Source organism: Rattus norvegicus, chromosome 2, assembly GCF_036323735.1.
Source record: "Rattus norvegicus strain BN/NHsdMcwi chromosome 2, GRCr8, whole genome shotgun sequence".
Classification (NCBI taxonomy): domain Eukaryota; kingdom Metazoa; phylum Chordata; class Mammalia; order Rodentia; family Muridae; genus Rattus; species Rattus norvegicus.
In genome coordinates this window covers 142197314-142214331 of record NC_086020.1, presented here as the reverse complement: position 1 = coordinate 142214331, position 17018 = coordinate 142197314, and the positions used below count along the sequence as shown (strand labels likewise).

Sequence of the window (17018 nt, the reverse complement as noted above, 5' to 3'; positions counted from 1 at the left end):
TTGGAATTAATTAAAAACTAGATACAAATATAAAATTTTGACAAGGTCCATAAAATTGCCCAGTTCTGAGAGCTCAGGGAAAGTAATTGTAAAAGATCTCAAAGAGAATTTAAGAACTGTCTACTATTTACCAGTAGCATTCTGAATGTCAATGATATCTACTCAAATTGAATTTTAAATACCAGTACAGTTTTTACAGGCATCTATGTGTAGACATTTTCCTGGACATATCTCCCTTTTTTCTCTAGTTTCAGGCTTTGAGGTGAGGCCCAGGGCAAGTCAGCTCTGACCATTCGTCTCCCATCAGTCCTACTCGGGTGTCAAGATACAATTCTCCACATATAGATACTTCTTAATTAAGTGGGATTGCCACAGCTTACGGAAATTCTGGATAACAAGAAAAAAGTCATTAAGGACTAATTCTCACTAAAGCCTGAGAAAAAAATTAGACAGGAAATAAACATTTGCTAGGACTTCTATCCCTGACCATTTAATTTTATATTGTTCATAATGTCCATGGACAGTTGACAGTCTTAATATATAAAAGCATTTTCCAAATGTGTTACAACACATCTTTGATGGGATATAGTTTTTATATATTTATATTAATATATAAGTCCTACATATAATTATATTTTTGTTTTTTATATTTTGTATGATAAATTATATAACCAGTATGTAAATGTGTGTGTGTGTGTGTGTGTGTGTGTGTGTGTGTGTGTGTGTGTGTGTGAGTGATTTGTTTATCAGAAAAGATTGACTAGTTAACCTTGACAGAATCGGGTGCAACTAAATTCAAATGACCATAGATCATAGGCGCTTATATTTCAGTAGTTTTTGTAATAGCTTTCAAAAGTTCTACATTATGAACTAAGTTGAGAACTCTAGATGTAATAAGATTTTGAAACACCATATAAATACAGTATGTGCTACAATTTTTATTTGAATTTTTCCCATAATTCACCAGATATTTTGCATTTATATATACATATCTGGTGTTCAAAACTCAGTGCGTTGGGGTTTTTTTTTTCCACATATCATCCTCTGCATTAATACCTTTCCTTCGTTCCTCTGTCTCCAAATTCCTAATGGGGAATTTGTTATTAGACTAATCCTAGATTGAAAGAAGAATCCTCGTGTAGATAAAGCACATTGGTCAGAATGGCAGGAACTATGGTTCCCAAGAATGAGGTTAAATTCTAAAACAGTATGGTCAGTAGTTCCAATGTGCCAGGGCACAAATGAGACAGGTAAGTCCTACTTCCTAGTAAAGGCTCAATTCTAGCGGAAAACCCCAGGGAAACACTGACCAGTTTTCAGTGAGGGTAGCAAGTCCTGTCTCAGCAGGATTTGAGGACAGTGCTAGACAATGTTTTAATTAATTTTTTAACAGAAATAGAAAGCAGCAGCACTAACAGGAATCAACAGGAAATACTAAACTTGCATGGGCGGTCTCCTTTGTATGGACAGTGACGTGGGGATTAGTCTAAGGTCAGCTATCAAAAATGTTTGTTTCTGCTAAATAGTGTGTTCCAGTAATAAGCATCTTCTTCAGAGAGTGCACCTAGTCTTAATCACTCTTTGCATAGCAAAACGTATGCAAATGGACAAAACATCATTGTTAGAAATAACTTTCCAATTAGACGCTTTGCTGTTATGCTATTTAAATACCTCTGAAAGCTTTTTAAATAGTTTTAAAGTTAAAATAATCACATGAATAGTGAGAAAAATACCTTGAATTAGACACAGTAGAACTATAACAACCACATGAAATAGAGAAAATAATTTATTAGGGCTGAAGATGACGGCACACGAGAGCACTACGAAGCACAGGTCCTATTTCCACATGGAGAAGGGCAAGAAAAACCGAAACGCTAAAGCCCACAGCATATATCGTCTGTAGTTTTTAAGAGTCTGCTCTCTAAACCTCCTGAGCAATTCATTTCATATATAATAGTGAATTCCGTTAGCTGCATGAGCAAGCAAAGCTAGATTAAGAGAAACAACTATAGAGGAAGAGATGATGTGCACCCAACAAACACAGGAAAAAGGAGGAGAACCTAGAGGAGTATTGGGAGCGTCCGCAGTGGCCAGAGCTTCACATAGCAACTAACCTGAAATAGCAGTAGAACACAACAGAAAAATGCTTGTTAATCAAGTCCTTATTGTGCACACAAAACAAAACAAACCCAGCGAATCATAGTTTACGTTATCTTATTAGTAAATGAACAGAAAGACAAAGATGCAATCATGACCTTATCATTGCCAGTACAAATAGGAAGCTTATAAAGAACAGCAATGTTCGAGGCACAAGTGAAACAGTTCACCTAGGGGAAGGATCAGAAAAGCATCTGGTACCAAAGACTCTCTCTATAAAGTGGACGTTTCTAGACTGTGGATTTCTGCAGAGGAGGAAGCACAAAGCTAGAGTGGGAATGGGGAAAATAATGTTTCAAAGGACAAACATCTCTTCTAAGATGAATTTGAAAGTACTATTTACTTTTAGTTAATAAGTTGATATTTTATGCTATATCTTTGTGTCTACATAGACACTTGCATACAAACTTCTATGCATCATTATTGGAGCACTGGTATATAATATAATTTGTCTCTAAAATTTACTCTGAATTATAACTAGACTTAAATTAGATTTGGGATATTGGGTTACACGATAATTTTTCCATTTTTACTATGGTTGTGTGTGCTGGTGCGTGGGTGGGTATGTGCATTGTGTGCTGGTGCGTGGGTGGGTATGTGCATTGTGTGCTGGTGCGTGGGTGGGGATGTGCCTTGTGTGATGGTGCGTGGGTGGGTATGTGCCTTGCGTTGATTATTTCCTTACACATTTATTTGGGTTCCAAGGATGAAGCTGTAGTCATCAAGTTTGTGCTTTTCCCTGCTCACTTGTTTCACAAACCCTCAATTACACAAAATAATTTTAGTTCATAATTAATAACAGAAAAATCTATATTTTCTTTACACAGTTTGTGAAATATCATAGCAGTAAATTGTTCCTTTGAGTAGAATATGAGCTTATAAATTCTGCAATTTTAAGCATATTTATTATGTTATATGACTTAATCTGCAAGGCCACATTTTGTTGCTAATATTAAATAAAAACAGACAACTCATTGTCACCTTTAGTGCTTTGCTTTCAGTGTTTCAGTTATGACGGAAGCTCAGTCTGGGTGGAGTCTTAGAACTTAGGATTTTGAGCACACAGCTGTTGAAGGTCTTATTTTCTCAGATTGCTTGCACAGCTCAAGTCTGTGATTGTGGTTAAGGCGGAGACTCTGGAGAATACCCCTGACCAGCCTCCCTTGAGCTGCCTCCACCTGAAAGCATTTCCCTTTGTGCTTTCAGCACAATAATTATCAAGTAGTTTCCTTTTAGTGACTGTCAGCCTTTCATCTGTAAGTTTATGAAAGCTTTCTGATGAAAAGAAAGTGATACGTGGCATTTGCATTTATCATGGTTTATTAATGTTAAATATTTGGAAGAAAAAGAACTTTCATTTGTAATACAACTAAGGGTTCATATGACTGTTAGAGTAACTTTAAACTTACTTAAATTTCAGAATTCACATATATTTATTTGATTTTTAAAATTAATTAGAGCTAGAATATAAGTAGTTTAGAAATGTAACTATAAGTTGTTCATTTTTATATGTTACTGCTAAGTAGTTCCATCATTTAAAAATATATAATGTCATTTTAAAGTAAAGACATTTCTGTATCCTTTCATTTAAACTCTGTTTAGGTTGCTATTTATGTCATGTCAAATGATTTTGGTCTACTTCTCCTCTTTGATTACTGCTATTTCGCTTAATGGCTTGCATAGATAAACTATATGGATGATTATTTGGCCCAGTTGTTTTTGTACAGTACTGAACTTGAAGTAAATATATCTATCAGTGTTTGCATGGAAGTGAAGATTTTAGAAGTTTCATGGAAGTGAAACTTATTCTGAAGTTTCTCAGGGAGAAGAGGAGCAGGTTTGGCCGAGGATGGCATAGAGCTAACAATCGGTTGTAATCAAGTTTAACTCAGAGAGCACTAGAAAGGCCAGATGATTTGTGAACATGTCTCTTATTTCCCTTATTTCATCCTCCTTCTTTGCAGTTTAACGAGATCAAGAGGTCAAGAAAAGGGCAAGAAGTTCTGGTCATTCACCATTGTTGTAAAAAAACCTTAATGACTCTAATCTTATAGATAATATCTCAGAGAAACATCAAAAACATATATAATTTTTTGCTTTTTTAAAAAAGAAAATAGCATTTAGCTGTAATTGTATTTTAGTGCAGTGTAGACTCTCACTTCTTTAAGGCATCTACAGTTGATGTCATCAAGCTGAGAAAAAAGATATAAGAAGAACTTGAAATGTTTATTGAAGTGTTATACTTTTCTACACATGCTCATTATTCTAGCATTATTCACGGTTATAATGCAACTCTAATCCAACATTGTTATTTCCAGTAGTTCTGTAATACTGTTCTTGGAGTCTGTTTTCATAGTTTTATATTTGGGAATCCACATCAGTTACTTACTCTGGTGATTTTTGAAACTATCTGGTAATTTTCTAAAGTAACTTTTATGGGGAGAACCTCGCCAGTGTTAGAAGAAGCAATAAAAGACATCTTTCCAATACAAAAGTAAAAATGTGTAGAAGAATGCAGGCAATGGTTATTGTGCCAGAGAGATGTAGAGACTGTGGCATCCTGAAGACAGTCTGTAATGCTGCTCCTGTCTTTCAGCATGAGAAACTAAGGCACAAGAAGCACCATGGGCACTTTCTTTTATCCTTCATATTCTACAACAGCAGTTCTCTATGGATCACAACCCCATGGGGCTGCACACCAGATATCCTGCATAGCAGATGTCTCCATTACCACTCATAATGATAGCAAAATCACAGCTATGAGGTAGCAACGAATGAATTTTATGGTTTGTGGTCACCACAACAGGAGAAACTATATTAAAGGATCACTTCATTAGGAAGGTTGAGAACCACTGCTCAGTATTACATCCCAGTTTTGTTGTTCTGGTTTGGTTGTCATTGGTGGGGGGTTTATGTGATTGTTTGTTTTTGTCTGTCTCTGTTTGTTTGTTCATCATATCTCAGACATTTGTTTTCCTCATCTTTGGGTAACATAGTGTCAGCACCAACCGGACAGCCACCCTTGCACACATTCCCACACAAGGCTGCTAACCTTGCTGTCCTGTAAACCCTCCACAGTCCTCTGCATCACATTTCAGTTACCTGCTGACAGCCCCTCCACTGCACTCCTTGCTTTTATTAATCCTCCAGGACGTTGCACTCAATGCTCGGTATATGTTTTCTACATGAATTAGTCTCTTAATCCTTCACTCCTCTTACCCCTCCCCATCTTACTAAGTTGTGTTTTGTTTGTTTGTTTCCTGTCAACTAATGATAGTTTCTAAATACTTGTTGAGATTCTTTGTCATAGACATCTGTCAAAGTTTCAGCATAAGCCTTTCATGAAAGAGAATGTAGTGTTGCTTCCAAGATGAGTCCCTTTGCTTGTCGTATATTGATATTACCCATCACTTCCTACGAAGAGGAACAGCCTTAGAGACTGGACTGTTATGCTGTATTTGAAAGCTAATGGGTTCTTTCAGCTTGATCTTCAAGTTCCTACTACTTCCATCTAGCCCTTTGCTTTATGCTAAAGAACAAGTGGCTTGCCGTATTGGGTTAGTATTTATGTGCAGGATATGTATTCTGGTGAATAAATACCATCTGGTAAGAACATTCTTTTGAGTGGCCTATACTTCGGTCCCTACTTTCTAAAAAGACTCACTATGTGGCATCGTCTGGCCTACAACCTCTGCATTACATTTACAGCAAAAGTGAAGGCTCCTTTTTGGTTGATAAAGTATGGATTGTCATCCTACAGTCGGAATGCCATTATCAGCCCTTAGAACCATTACCCCTACTTCATAACATGCTCATAACTGTTCATCTTAACTTCCCAAACTATTTATACTTTTCCTTCTCCAGCCTTTCTCTGAACTTTAATTTAAGACTCCCAATTCCGCTTTCCTGCACCCCGCATACTCCAGTTATCCATCGCAAGTTACAAAGGTTTATCGAGACATTTCTCTTTGTTTCTTGATCATGTTATCCTTGTTGCATAATATATTGCTTCTCCATGCCACATCTGATCCACATCTGACCAAAGCATGGTGACCCAGTCACCCTAGTCACACTGAGCCATCACAGCCTTCCTTGGGGTTGCTATCAGATGCATTGATTAAGTTACAGGTGAATTCAGTGTGCTAAGACCTGTGTGAGTACATGCCATTGTCTGAACAGTTTAGAGTAGTCCATAGCATTGCCAGATAAATTGTACTTTCTCAAGCCTCTGATTAAAGTTCCACAGTATGAATTATAATGCTTCTTAAATTTGCAGAGATGGTGATTTTATTAGGGTAAAGTATTACCTGTGTGTGTGTTCATTATCACATGCACCACTGCATTGGACCTATTATCTTGTTGGTAATCCTTCTAACCCTGAGGAATAAAGTACAACAAACCATAATTCTGGGAACTTTCCAGAATTTCCATAGCTTATATTCTCATCATCAGTGTTGGGTCCTTTTACTTCCTGGCTTGTCCTTTGAGAACAGGTGCCTCTGACGAGAACTAATTAGAGAAAAATCTCTGGTAAAGAGTGAGGCCCTGCAGACCTGTGTTGGTCTTCTTGTACACACATGAGAAGGCATTGTTTACAAAACACCATCTTGCTATCCTGTCAGCTTATGCACAATGCTTTGAAAAAACTACATTGCTGGTGTACATTTTTATAATTTTCTTATAATGCAGTCATAATATTGCTAGGAGTTATAAAGTACTACATCAGAGTTTGTTTTAAAATAGTAAATAGTTTATTTTTCTAAGATTTTACTATAAAGTATTATGTATTCAAAATCAACACAGAATAAAGACAGACAATTCTTACTGCAGAGTAATATTGTCTTTGATAATATACACACATCTTAATTATGATCCTGGGGACTTTTCCTTAAGGTTCTTTGTTAGAATCCAAGTACTTGATCAGCCAACAAGCGATAAATGGTCCATCAATCTTTCTCACTCTGTGCTCCTGAGTGTGAGGGTTTCTGACCAGTTATACCACACATGTTTTAAACCAGCTTTTCACATCAGTCTCTTATTTCATTAGCTGTCTGCCTAGGATCTGATAAGATGGAGTACCGGTGGCTTTTTAAAACTTGTTCTGTCTGTCTCTATGACATGGATAGACTCTTTATCAAAAAGGGCACGAAAGGGTGTTTATCCATCCCTGTGATGATCACACATGTTTTTCCCTACAATGTACCTGAGACTGCTAGTTGAAATCAGCTTAAGAAAACAAGAAAATCAAACTCTTGTTTTGGTGTTGCATTTGCTAACATTTTAATATAAGGCCAAAGAATCTCTTTGTATAAGGTAATTACTGGGCCAGCAGGTGGGCTCAGCAGTATCACCTTTGCCCCACAGGCCCAGAGACCTGAGTTCCATCACCAGAACCCACACCGCTGTCCTTATGACCATAGTCATTGCACATGTGCCCCCCAACACACTTCATGGACATACTCAGATGAAACTCATTTAAAAGATACTTTTTGATTGTGTTTGTACTTAGGAGTAAAAATAACTTTTAAACTAAAGTAATAGCCATGATAACCTATGTGCTCATCAGGGACTATATTTTAAGATAGCTACTACTATAATTAATGTTCTCATACTAAGATTATTATTTATTAAATCTAATTTACATCTCCTTATTTTGGTACTTTTAGAATTCGCTATTAAGATATGTTTTTATATATAATACTTTGCAAAGTATCCTTTATTTTGAAGAATTGAATAATTAATGTCCAAGTGTTTATAGATTTTTTTTCTTTTTCCTTTTTTGGTTTTTCTATGTAGCCCTGGCCAGCCTGGTACTAGCATTATAGACAAGTCTGGCCTTAAACTCAGATATTCGCCTGCCTCTGCCTCCCAAGTACAGGGATTGGAGGCATGTACCACCACTGCCCACTTCCAGAATGTTTTTCCTGTAGAGTAGGCATGGCATTAAAACTGATGAGACCTGCATGACATAATGATGTAGGGACCCTAATGCAGTCCCTACAAATGCCGCATCAGTGATCCGTGTGACCACATGCCTATTGTGTGCATTGTTTTCAGTCCTGCTGTACCTGCTCTGTGAGTTTGGACCATTTTATAAGCTGAGGGAAATGAGTTAGGGGTACATTGTTTAATTTCAATCCTCCAAGTGGAAAGTGCCAGCAGGTCTTTCTTCCTTGTTCTTTACTCCAGGAAACAATCAAGGAGCAATACCTTTAAGATTAGTGAAACTCTGACTAGCCCACTTTCAGTAAAATTACATACATAATTGCATACATAAAAATTTTTAAATTTTCATTTTAAAACCTAATAACTGAAACAGAAAATTGGTATTTTAGAAATTTTCATATAATTTGAAACACCCAAAATTTTTAAATAATGTAGAAGAGTATATGGGTGAATTTAATTTCTGAAGTCTCACCTCAAAGAAGTCTTTTAGAATTTAAAATCCAGTAATTCTGTGCCTGTCCTGTGGTAACTCTTTGCTTTGGCCTTTCCCTGCACAGGCCTTGTTTGTATGAAGTCCAGCACATCCGTGGTAGAGCTCGTCATGCTGCTCTGCTCTCAGGTAAGAGCTTCATTGTCTTGGTCAAATTCAACTTCCTGAGATTTCTCACATGCACATGTTAGTAATTATAATTAGATATTGTCTCTCGCTTTGGAGGGGAGAAGCTGGTTTGATGCATTTACCGTGCGTGGTGCCTACATGCTCATCCCTTGTACACACTGCTTTATTGTGCTCTCGTCTCTGCCTTCTCTGGACTCTCCTCCATGACCTCCCATCGCTTTGTTCTGTCGGTGCCTGGCTTTGTTCTGTGTTCTTAAGGTCTTTTGATATTGTTTGTACCATCTTTTAAAATTCTGTAGCACACATTGCAAATTTTAGAACATAAGAAGTAGTTATTGTTGTTTTCTCCTCTTCTGATTAGAAGTGGTAGAAGGTCAAGCCCGCTTTTGTTAGTACTAAACACATGCAATCCAGCCCTCGGTGCATCATCTTTGACAGGCTGCTTTCCCATTTTTATTTAGAATTGTCATATATTTATAAATCTAAAAGTCTATGGGTAGTAATTATTTTTATTAACAAGAATTAAAGATAAATTGTTGTATATTCTTTCTTTTTTAAAAGTAAATAAAAAAATTTGATCTATCCAAAGCTTGAAGGAGAAGAACCATGTATTAGTCTTTTAGATAACTAAAATAGAAATTTAATGGTCTTTCCTTTCTCCAGGAACTCATGTCTCCCTCTTATCATATGAATATGAAATATTCCATAATATCAAAATGAAAAGGGGAGTAAATACGTTTATAACAAGTAGCCATTATATTCATCGCTGGTCTTCTCATTGGAAGGGGGAACACACCCATTGTCCATAACTTTACTTACGTCCACCTAAGACCACAGCCAGCCCACATAAGACAGTGGATTCTAAACATCCCAGAGCAAGCAGCCAAAGCTTACCCATTAGCTTATCCCTAGTCTCCTCAGTAGAAGGGCGATAATAACTAAGTCATACCGTCCTGAGGTTCACCTAAACCGCCACAGCCAACCCAGATAAGCCAAGAGTGACTTCAGGGGTCTTTAAATATCCCAGAGCAAACAGCAAAAGCTTACCTTCAGATTTCCAGTTTACTTCCTTCAGAAGTATGTTCATGGGCAACCAGGGATACAATTAAGAGGAAAGCACAGAGAGCACCAGCCCTGGGTGAAGCTCATCTGCAGAGCTTGAAGAAATCATACCCAGTGCTGAGGTCCTGAGTTCAAGGGAAATGGAAGCTCTGTGGATATTTTAGAAGGAGAATCTGGATATTTAGCGGCTTCTGTGGCAAGGCATAGTTTCAGATGCCTTTTTCCTTAGTTCCTGCTATCACTGCAGTTCAGAGAAATAAAGAGCAATGTTGCATTAGGATCTGGTGTCTTTGATGGCCTCTTTTTCTAATTGTAGGTTTAACATTACCCATTTGCTGGCTCCAGAAATTCCTGCCATTAGGGGCCCTAGAGATGAAACTTTGCCTCAGATATTGATTGGAAGGAAGAGTGGGAAATGTAAGCTGTCTCTGTAGTACACTTTCCTGTGTGTCAGCAGGACAGCTGGGTAAACAGGCCTCTTAGATTGATTTTCAAATTGAATTTTAAAAAATAATTCAGTGCTTGAACACTGAAAGTTTTAAATGTTTCAAGTGGTTTATTGGTTGAAGAACCTTTATAAGTAACTTGAAAGGTTTACACATTAAAAATAACTGTTTGTCTTATTATTTTCTGTTAATCTGTGACGTTACTTTCTACAAAGCCCTTTTAAGAAAGTCAGTGGTGCTTTTCGTTTTGTCAAATGCAGTTGGGTAAGTTAATGATTTAAGTGTAGACTTAAGCTTATCATTGCAGATCATTGTTGATCCACAGATGTTTGCAAACTTTGGTTTTCAGGGCACTAAGAAAGATGGACACACTTCAAAAGGTTCCTAAAATAATGTGACACTTTCACTACTGTTAAAATTGATGATTTTCATCATGTAGCAGGGTGACCACAGACGTGGCAGACCTCTGGGGATGAAAGTTAGCGGTGCTTAGAGCTAGCTGGGCCGAGCTCTCTATAAAGCATGTTCTTTTCTGCAGGCCTAATGCATTTCTTCCATTGGAGTTGATCCCCATAGAATTAGCACCAGTCTGCGGGCGGGAGGGCTGTCTTCCTGCCAAGGCAGGCAATCATGATGAATCTTTAAAACCATGGCCCTCAGAGCTCAGTTTGCTTTGTTTTACTGTCATCCACCACAGATGATGAGCAGCAGTGAGACTAACAGAAGTAGTTCAAAGTATGCATTCTTACTGCCTATATATATATATATATATATATATATATATATATATCATATGCCCTTGTACCCCACAGTGAGATATATCATTAAAATATTATCTATGCTGGGATTTAATTCCTGCCAAAATAAGTTTTCAATGCAAGTGTCATTTTGTACTTTGTTTGCATAAAATTTATTTATCTTTAAACTTAGACAAGATGTTGAACACTCAGATTGGAATAAGCAACATGGATTGAAAGAAAAAGGAAGTGAACTTTATTTAGGGTGCCTTATATTCCTCTTTGCTACCACTCATTAAATTCTTTTACTTTTACACTTTTCATTTTCTTGTTGGGAGTGCCATGTTAACTTTTACATATTATTAAGAATATTTGATTTTCTTCCCTCCTTATCTGAGCTCCTGGAGAAAAAAACCTCTCACCAATAGTTTGTGCCCAAAATGTGTTCTAAATTCACATGAGATCACATTACAAATGTCTGAAGGTACTTGTCAAGGGTAATTCAGTTCATATGGCACCCGCTAAACTCTAAGGGGCATGGCGGCCAGTCTACCCCAGTGGAATTTCGCATTTTTTTCAAAAACATATTTTCAGTTTCAAGAAGATGTTACCATTTTTCACTGTAACATGTTTATTGTTCCAAACACAAAACATTTTTTATTGTATTTGGATACTTTTTTCCCATGTACACCTTAAACTTTAAGGATTAGTTCTTTACTCCTCACTTCTGGTTTGTATTAATTTAGTTACTAGCATCTTTTTTACAAAGTGTATTCTTGTCATTCTGCAGTATAAGGAGCTGTATAAGGTGGTTAGCCTTTGAGCCCACGGTTACTGTCCTGCACAGGTCCTCGGTTACAGGAAGCGTGGCATCAGCATGCTTTTGCTGTGCTATGGCCGAGGTGTTGCCTGCCCTCTCACCACACTTACATCCTCTTACGTTATCCTTGGTCTACTGCATTCTGTGATGAATAGCAGATTGAGTTTTTCCAAGCAAACTTTTTTTAGGTACTATAATAGTTTCTAATTATTTCCAGATTTCTTATTAGGAAGTCTCCATGAGAAGAACTCTAAGAAAAAAGTGAATGGTATTACCCACAGGATTTCTTTACGTTTCTATCAGTAAAGCTTAGCAGATACACGTACACTTCTCTTTGCTTTGTGTGTCAAGAAATAAATTGAGGGACCTCATGAAAAAATCGTATTATCAGTATTTAAGTGCTTTCTGAGTTAAAGCACTGATTAAGTAAATGCCAGCTTAATAAATCATTCCTGATCTCATTAAAAGTTGAAAATACATAAATTAAAATAATGACTCCTTGGGTCTATGTATGATGTGCTCAGCATGAATTATTTTGTGGTTTGTATGACTTTGTTCTTTTCTAAATACTTCATATATTTAACTTAAAGGAATTGGTGACTGGTGTGGTCAGGGTGTGACTCAGGGCTTTAAAAAACAGCACTCACAGAGGACCCACAACTGAGGAAAGCCCTTTTCCTTTCAAGTGATTTAGCCTTTGAACATTTAATTTTTAGAAAACTTTTTCTCCAGTTCACTGTAATTTAGTCAGATAGTACAAAAAGAAAAGATTTTTCTAGATGTAATAAAGCCAAGATGAGGTTCTGAGGCAAGGCCGAGGTCGCATGCAGGAGCCTAGCAGATGTCTCCGTTTCTATGTATGCAGTGTCGTAAGGACCTTAGACTGTGTAATACGATGGCAGATAGGAGGATCGGGCATGGGTCGGTGGGTCTCTCTGAAATCCCGATTGTCACTCCCTTCTGTCACACGTGATCCAGCGCTCAGGCACGTTGCAACTATCTTTTGTTAGTATTTCGGGGTTAGTAAAACCTTAGTGCCATGGCTCTAGTCCCCAGGATATTAGTTACCTACAGCATTGCAGATGTCACTTCTGAGTTTGAAGGATGAGGCAGAATAGAAAGACACATGGCCTGAGATGTCTAATTGATATAATCAAGCACATGTGTGTGTGGCTCTGAAGACTGAATGGCTGTGGAATGCTCTCTGGAAATGGACCCTGAAGCTGGTAAGCTTCTGCTGCAGTATTTGCAGGGAAGGAGACAGTCCTTGGAGGCAGTCCAAACAGGTCTGCAGGTCTATTTGTCTGTCCTCTCCTCTCTCTCCTCAGACTGGGGGCCAGCCTTTTTTACAGTACATCAAAAGTTAAATAACTAGGGTTAGTTAGGTGGTTCCCTGGGTAGCAGTGTTTGACCACAAGCACGATAGACAGCGCTTATTCCCATAAGCCATGGTGAAATGAGAGAACCAACGCTGTAAATCTGCTATCTCACTTCTGAATGAAAGAAAAAGAAAAGAAAAGAAAAAAGGAGGGACATAAATGTGGCTAAGTATGGTGGAAGAGAAGGTTTATTGTAGATAAAAGAGAGATCACTATAAGATATGAGGTCGAGCATTGCCAGAGACATTCGGAAGGATCCAGAGTGAACTTGTCCAAGCTGAGCCATGTGAGCGGATGGGGAGTAGGGATCTCCAGAAGCATCAACCAAGAGGGCAAGAGTCCCACAAGGCCAAGATAGAGGCGTAGCTTAAATGGCTGGATTTCATAAGGAAGAACATATTGGGGAATGGCAATCCAGCCTCTGGGCTAGTGAGTTCAGGTAAGAGTGCAACGTATACCAATGAGGAGGACCCTGGAACTGGTAGGATTGAGGGACACTGGGAGAAACTGGTGGCCAGAATCTGCTTTGATAAGTCAATAAGCACCTCAGTTCTTTGTTCCAATCTGACACCTAACAACTTCCACAAGTACCCCATGGCACAAGCATACCAATGAGCACCCCCATATTACACATACATTGATGATGATGATGATGATGATGATGATGATGATGATGATGATGATTTGTTTTAAAAAAATCAGACAGTATACTTTTGGGTTATGTAGAGTATTCACATCTTCCTAGATGTTTTTCAAGTGAAGTGTACACAATCTTTTAATTTTTAACAATACATCCTTTTGCTTGGTACTTTCTGTAAGAACCTCTCTTCACATTCAGGTGCATTGGTTTATCTAAAACTACGTGGATGCTCACCCTAAAATGAGAAAGCTCCAGTGGGACAGTCAATGAAAGGAAAAGAGGCCATTCTGCACGAATAGGTCAATTCAGCAAGGAGTTCTGTCCCTTTTCTCATGTTATTTCTTATGTTAAGAAAAGGGTCTTTAATGAAACTCAAGAAGGATGACCAAAATGCGAATGCTTCACTCCTTCTTTAAAAGGGGAACAAGAATACCCTTGGCAGGGAATAGGGAGGCAAAGATTAAAACAGAGACAGAAGGAACACGCACTCAGAGCCTGCCCCACATGTGGCCCATACATATACAGCCATCCAATTAGACAAGATGGATGAAGCAAAGAAGTGCAGGCCGACAGGAGCTGGATGTAGATCTCTACTGAGAGACACAGCCAGAATACAGCAAATACAGAGGCGAATGCCAGCAGCAAACCACTGAACTGAGAATAGGACCCCCGTTGAAGGAATCAGAGAAAGAACTGGAAGAGCTTGAAGGGGCTCGAGACCCCATATGTACAACAATGCCAAGCAACCAGAGCTTCCAGGGACTAAGCCACTACCTAAAGACTATACATGGACTGACCCCGGACTCTGACCCCATAGGTAGCAATGAATATCCTAGTAAGAGCACCAGTGGAAGGGGAAGCCCTTAATCCTGCTAAGACTGAACCCCCCATTGAAAGTGATTGTTGGGGGGAGGGCGGTAATGGGTGGAGGATGGGGAGGGGAACACACATATAGAAGGGGAGGGGTAGGGGCTAGGGGGATGTTGGCCCTGAAACAGGGAAGGGGAATAACAATCGAAATGTAAATAAGAAATACTCAAGTTAATAAAGATTAAAAAAAAAAGAAAAGGGACTTTAGGGCTGGAGAGATGGCTCAGCCATTAAAGGCTAGACTCACAACCAAAAATATAAGAAAGGGATCTTCAAAGTACCATGCTAAATCAAATTTGGAAGATTTGTAAAGTTATACTTTACATGTTTATCATTTGAATTTTAGAATTTCTTGTTGTATCAAATGTTAATTTTAAGACTTGAAGGAATTCAAAACTAAAAATAAGTCTTAAGTTGTATATTTAAATGTGACAAATATTTTTTAAATATTACATGTTTTTCTCTTAGAATTGCTTTGTGTTCCATATATTTTGATGTGTTCTGTTTTTAAAAGGCTTTAAGTTCCTTTTTTATTTCTGCCTTGACCCAATTTTCATGCAGTAGTGCATTGTTCAGAGTCAGTTTTGTGTGCTTTCTGCTGTTTGTTCTGTTTCTGCTCTTGTGCACATCAAGCTTTAATCCATGGTAGTCAAATAGGATATAGGATGTTAGTTCAATTTTCCTGTTTTTGTTGAAACTTGCTTTGTATCCTACTATGGGGTCAATTTTGGAGAAAGTTCCATAGTCTTCTGAGAAAAAGAAACAAACAAAAATGATAACAAAAAACCATTCTTCAGTGTTTGGTAAATGTTATATAAATATCTTTCAGATCCATCTGATTTATCTTATTTAACTCCAGAGTTTATTTCATTTTTGCCTGGATGCCCTGTCAATTGGGAGAGTTGAGTATTGAAGTTCCCTGTCATCACTCTGTTAGGATCAAGGATATTAGATGTCTTTTTGGTTTGTGGGTAAATGTGTAGAATTGTAATATCCTCTCGATGTATTTCCCTTTAATAAGCATGTTCCCGTATGTTAAACATGTTCACATTCTGTGTTGTCATTCTGTAAGAAATAGAGTATGACAATGTCTAGCACTTATCACCATATACTAAATACTGTAAATCTACTGGTATTTACCATGGACCATGGATGTCTGCATGTTATATGCAGACACAACATTTTATACGAGGGACTTGAGCACCCCTGAATATTAGTATTCCTGTGGGATTCTAGGACATTCTGCCATAGATGCAAAGTGATGACAGCATGTATACTATATATATTATAGTTGGGAAGATCGTTGCTTTAAAACATTATTTAAGAATCTAGTCTTTTTATTGTAAGTAGAAACACAATTACCTATATATCAGTGAAAATTTTTATAACTATATGCTTTAACAGTGAATATCTAAAATTCTAGGCAACTTCCTGTTTATCTTCAGATGATTTTTATGTTGCCTACTTGTTTTCCATAGTTATACCTTATATTAGTGATCTTTCTAAGTTAATTATTGATTTAAGGAGGGATTCTTACATTATTTTTCCTATAAGCTTTTAGTACAATGTTCATGAAAGTAAGTCATGAAAAACCAAAAATGAAAAAATGCTCAAGATACTGTGTACATATATGCAGATATCCATTAGTTTGCACTAAAAGCAGCTTGATGTGAAAAGGATTAATTTCCTCTCACATCTCTGGATCACAGTTTGTTATTAGGGAAGCCAGGACAGAACTCAAAGGAGGAAGGTGGATGCAGGAACCATGGGAGAAAACTATTTACTGGCTTGCTCCCTCTGACTTGTGATTAGCCTTGTGAGAGCCGGGCTCTCCTGTATCTACCAGCATTGAAGACAGTGCACACAGGCATGCCCAAAGCACAGTCTGCATCAGTGAATATCTCAGTGGAGGCACTCTCTTTCCAGGTCACTTCCATTTGTATCAAGATGTCACAGCAAAAGGTCACCAGCATACACAGAAAATGGGTGGGGCTCTGCTTTTTAAAATTTTACATAGTATACTTTGCTTCAGTTCTTGTTATTAGCATTAGTAACTTATTACTCAGATTTTCAGCGTGTCATCATCTTATCAGTTACAGTAAACTTTTATCTTAAAGATTTTAAGGACTACCACCACTTTTGGTGATAGTTAATGTTAAATAACCCTTAAGGATACATGCAGAAAATATATAATTCACTTTTCAGAAGACTTTAAAGCTTCTCTTACTCTTCTAGTTTTCCTTCTACTATTTATGGTGATTTTTAAAAGTTTAAGATAGTTTAAATATCTAAGGATTAAGCTGTCATGTTTAATTTTACACAAAGCAGTAGGACTGAGTGTG

At 37.6% G+C, this 17018-nt stretch overlaps 1 protein-coding gene across 9 annotated transcripts in view; it reads left to right on the top strand.

Annotated features, from left to right (window-relative positions):
* Positions 1–17018, top strand: part of Nbea (neurobeachin) — a 559026-nt gene that overhangs the window by 274841 nt on the left and 267167 nt on the right. For all 9 annotated transcript variants that reach the window (XR_010063625.1, NM_001427608.1, XM_063282102.1 and 6 more), the window contains one exon: positions 8661–8722. Coding sequence is in view for 8 of the 9 variants with exons in the window: in NM_001427608.1 (NP_001414537.1) it covers positions 8661–8722 (62 nt within the window). In the remaining variant the exon portion in view is untranslated. The remainder of the gene's footprint in view (positions 1–8660; positions 8723–17018) is intronic.